The 4978-nt window shown below is 40.7% G+C and overlaps 1 protein-coding gene across 1 annotated transcript; it reads left to right on the forward strand.

Moving 5' to 3' along the window:
* Nucleotides 1-2814: 2814 nt before the first annotated feature.
* On the forward strand, nucleotides 2815-3753 carry LOC101351545 (olfactory receptor 8S1-like). Its single transcript, XM_004388370.1, has one exon. It carries the CDS (start codon nucleotides 2815-2817, stop codon nucleotides 3751-3753), a length of 939 nt encoding a protein of 312 aa, XP_004388427.1.
* The last annotated feature ends 1225 nt before the right edge of the window (nucleotides 3754-4978 follow it).

A 4978-nucleotide genomic window follows, 5' to 3' on the forward strand; every position in this document is an offset into this window, starting at 1 on the left:
GTATATTTCACTTTATTAATGCAGAATCCAGGAAAACATTTCATCATCACAGGATTTTTATAAACTCAACCATGATACAAGATATAGAAAGCAACCTGTTTTGATTCATCTTCCTTCTTAGTAGATGAATCCAAGTAAAAATTCTGCAGCCAAGTTGAAGAATAAATCACCTGATTAGAAGGATATACAGGTAATTGGTATTGAGTGACGGGAAGGATTGTGAGGCTGAGTTTATGGCTGATGTGTCAATTAACAGGGATTTAGAAATTCCCCCTTGTCCAGGCTTTAGACTTATTGGGAATGGTCATGACTAGGAAATTGACTGGGCCACCATAATGAGTCCCACGGTTGAACCAAAAGTCAGAATTCAGGGTGTAAGTGCACAGCTGAAAGTCATGGATAAACACTCAGTATTCAAACAGGCAGAACATTGTTATAAACTAGACCTGAAGACTTCGGAAAAACAGAGTGGAGGGACATGAGCCCAATCTGGCTACGAGGGAGAAATATAGTATATGGAGACTGTGGATAATGTCTCAGGATGAAAGTCAGAGAAATTAATCCAAATATCTATACAACAGAGGCATATAAAGGATTGAATGTGCTATTTCTGTTTTAGGCAAGCTTCAGAGCATGAGCTTAGGAAAGTTAGTGAGGTACGGGCTTTTCCTGTTGGGCAGGGATTAGTAGCAGCAGATGTTTCTAGAAGAAGCTGAGAGTCAAACCCTCAGTACTTCAGGATGAGCTTCCAAACTTCTTCCCTATAGTATCTGAGAGAATGGTTCAGGATATGTAGTACTGGGCAGGGTCCTCTATAACAGCAGCTGCTACAGCCAGGATTCCCCTTCAAGTATTCCTCATGCTTGCTTGTCCAGGGACTACAACCTCTCCTGTGATACACATCCATCCAAGTAATGCTATACAAGATGGGCCTGGGGGTCTACACCGAGTCCCAACCACTTCTTCTCCCCTTGTCATCTTTGGGGTCTGGCAGCTATATTCTGTAGGGGGAATTACATGCCTTCCTCTTTCAGTGAAGTAACCCTCAGTTTATCTTTTTAAGAGAGAAGATCCACTCCAAAATAATTCCAAACTGCCAATTTGCCTTCCAACTGGAGTCATGAGCAGGAGACCTCTGCTACTAGTTATGATTTCAAGGTGATTGTCCTACACATTTCTTGATAAACAGTAATAACAACAGAAGCAGTAGCAGCAACACTTCAATCTTTGATAGTGCTTCACCTCATGTGATAATTTATCTGACTTTGCTTAGAATTACAGTCTTAAGGAATAGTAGTAGTAGTAAGGACTAAGGTGTGCCTGACCCAAGCCATGGTATTTTCAATGGCCTCATTGAAAGCTGGACAATAAATAAGGAAGGCCAAAGAAGAATTGATGCTTTTGAATTATGGTGTTGGCAAAGAATATTAAATATACCATGGATTGTCAGAAGAACAAACAAACCTATCTTGGAAGAAGTACAGCCAGAATGCTCCTTAGAAGCAAGAATGGCAACCCTTCATCTCACATATTTTGGACATGTTATTAGGAAGGACCAGTCCCTGGAGAAGGACATCATGCTCGGTAAAGTAAAGAGTCAGCGAAAAAGAGGAAGTCCCTCAGTGAGATGGATTGACACAGTGGCTGCAACAATGGGCTCAAACATAGCAATGATTGTGAGGATGATGCAGGACCAGGCAGTGTTTCATTCTGTTGTATATAGGGTCAGAATCAACTCAACAGCACCTAACAACAACAATAATAATGATAGATATTTACTGAATAGTTAGGAATAGGTGCTTTTCAAAGAGCTTTTTACATAAGTGCATTTAATCCTCAAAATCATTTGTAGTACTGTTATTACCTGCATTTTACATAGAAGGAAATCGAGGCACTGAGATTTACTTATTTTGAGAAGATCATATAGCTAATTCTTAATGGAGTTGGGATTAGAACATAGTCTGACCCAGCAGCCCACATGCTGAGCCATTGTTCTATGATGCTCATTTATACCGTGGGCATCAGCTTTTCAGAACTACATATGTTTTCACAAACATGAATTGATTTTTCGCAGTCCTGAATTTTGAACACATTGTTCATACAGACTAAGAGCCCCTCTGACACACGTTTTCCTAGAGCAATCATGTTGTTGTTGTTGTTAGCTTCCATTGAGTCACCCCCTCCCCGTCACTGCAACCCCATGAACAATGAATGAAAACTGCCTAGTCCTGTGCCATCTTCATGATCAATTGTGGATCAAACCATTGTGATTCATAAGGTTTTCACTGGTCAATTTTTAGAAGTAGATCACCAGCGCCTTCTTCATTGTCTGTCTTAGTCTGGAAGTTCCACTGAAGCCTGTTCAGTATCATAGGAACATGCAAGTCTCCAATGACAGATGGGTGGTGCCTATATATGAGGTGCATTGGCAGAGATTTGAACCCAGTTCTCCAGTATGGAAGGCAAGAATTCTACTACTGAACAGTTTTGCCCAGATTCTCACAATGTAATGTTATTACTGATCCTCCACTAAATCACATTTTAAGCCCCCTTTGCACAAATTACATTGTTTTTTAATGTCCTGTCTTCACATATTTCAATGGACTAGATCCATTTTAAGAGCAGGGACCGTATGTCATTCATCTTATGCTCCAAGTAACTAACACAAAACCTAGGCTATAGTAGGAGCTAAAAATGCTTACTGAATAATAGTTTTATGAGAAGAGAATCAATGGAATGATAAAATTCCTTGAGGGATAGTAGAACCTTGACTGTCATTTTTTTAATATTATTTCTAGAGAACAGCCTTTGTAAATGGCATTGAGGAACCACAGCACCATCACAGAGTTCTTCCTCCTCGGGCTATCAGCCAACCACCATATCGAGGCTTTCCTCTTCGTGCTCTTCCTGGTGATTTACCTTCTGACCATAATGGGAAACCTCATGATGCTGCTGGTGATTAGGGCTGATTTCCGCCTCCACACTCCTATGTACTTCTTCTTGAGTCACCTCTGTTTCATTGATCTGTGCTTTTCTTCAGTCACTGTGCCCAAAATGCTGGAGAATCTCCTGTCTCAGAAGAAAACCATATCAGTTGAGGGCTGCCTGACTCAGGTCTTCTTTGTGTTTATCACTGGAGGAACAGAACTCCTTCTGCTCTGTGCCATGGCCTATGATCGCTATGCTGCCATCTGCCACCCTCTGCTCTATGGACAGATCATGAGTAAACAGCTGTATATGCAGCTTGTGTGGGGTTCCTGGGGACTGAGCTTTCTGGATGCTCTCATCAATATCCTGCTAGCTATGAACATGGTATTCTGTGAGGCCCAAATCATCCACCATTTCATCTGTGAGATGCCCTCTATCCTCCCTCTGTCCTGCTCTGATGTCTCCAGGAACATCACTGTCTTGCTTTGCTCCACTCTCCTGCATGGGCTGGTAAGCTTCCTTTTGGTTTTCATCTCATATGCCCGCATTATCTGCACCATCCTGAGCATTAGCTCTACCTCAGGCAGAAGCAAGGTCTTCTCCACCTGTTCCTCCCACCTCACAGCAGTGACACTTTACTATGGCTCAGGTGTGCTCCGTCATCTTATGCCAAACTCAGGTTCCCTCATGGAGTTGATGTTCTCTGTGCAGTACAGTGTGATCACTCCCATGCTGAATCCTCTCATCTACAGCCTAAAGAACAAGGAGGTGAAGGCAGCTGTGAGAAGAACTTTGAAGAAGTATTTGCTACATATCAGGTCCTGAAATAAAAACAAGAGGTTGGTGGAGAATTGGGAAAAAGTTGCATACAACAAGACATTGGGTGAGTTTACAGTAAGGAGTACTCCTGACTACCCACGATGTCTGATGCTGCAAGTTAAGTTAGAAGTATATGAGAGAATGGCACAAGGTTATGACAGGGAGATAATTCACCTTAATTATTTAAGTTATTAAATAATCATCTTTATCTAGAATGTTTTTGTTATAAACATACTGATTCATGTTTCTCAGTCTAAAATATTTGCCTTAAGCTTTGCCTTTAGTAAAATCATTAGCGTCATAAATCTATCATTATTTTAATTAACCTTGGTGAACACATTAAGAGCCATAAATTTGCTAAGAATATAAAGTTGTGGATCTATGGGAGAGAAAAGTCAGACAGGGGTCGGAAGGGAGTAAGAAAAAGAATTCTACCTGGGTGGCCATAGTAGACAGGCATAAAGAACTAAAAGTTCTACAAAGAGAGAGTCAACATTTTGAGGCACATCTCAAACTCAGATAAAATTTCCAGGAACTTTGCTGTTTATATGCAGCATGGTGGCCAGGTCTCCAGTGCGAGAGGCTGCAAAGAGTCTGTGTAGATCTAGAAACTTCATTTTCTCACATAGTCTTCATTCACCATATAGGGGATTTATATTTTCTCCAATAAGCTGATCTCATCAGTGTGTCTTTTCCTTGCAGAGGACAATCATGGAAATGTTCTACATCTGCACTGCCCAATACAGTAGCTACTAGCTCTATGCATGTATTCAGCACTCAAAATGTAGCTAATGTGGCCTAGGAAATAAATTTTTAATTTTATTTAATTTTAATTTAAATCAACGCCTGTGGCCAGGGGCTACCATATTTGACAGTATAGCTCTACATCAGGAATTGGCAAACTTCTGTAAAGGCCCAGATAGAAAATATTTTAGATTTTGAAAGTCATAGATTCTCTGACCCAACTACTCAACTCTACTGTTTTACTTCAAAAGCTGTCACAGACAATAAGTAAACTATTTTGAGCATGATTGTGTTCCTATATAACTTTGTTTACAAAAGCAGGCAGCGGGCCAAATTTGGTCTGTGGCCATGGTTTGTCAACTCCTGCTCTAGACCATGCAGATCCATAGATGCCCCAGGATAGCAGATTTTTTAGTGCTCACTTATCCCCCTGAACTTAGGCTTTAACTTTAATTATAGCCACAGAGTATTTCTCTTACTTTCCTTA

The sequence above is a fragment of the Trichechus manatus genome, unplaced genomic scaffold (genome assembly GCF_000243295.1).
Source record: "Trichechus manatus latirostris isolate Lorelei unplaced genomic scaffold, TriManLat1.0 scaffold00209, whole genome shotgun sequence".
Taxonomy (NCBI): domain Eukaryota; kingdom Metazoa; phylum Chordata; class Mammalia; order Sirenia; family Trichechidae; genus Trichechus; species Trichechus manatus.

Excerpts from the sequence above, each read along its gene's own strand:
- LOC101351545 (XM_004388370.1), top strand. The coding sequence starts at position 2,815 with ATGGCATTGAGGAACCACAGCACCATCACAGAGTTCTTCCTCCTCGGG.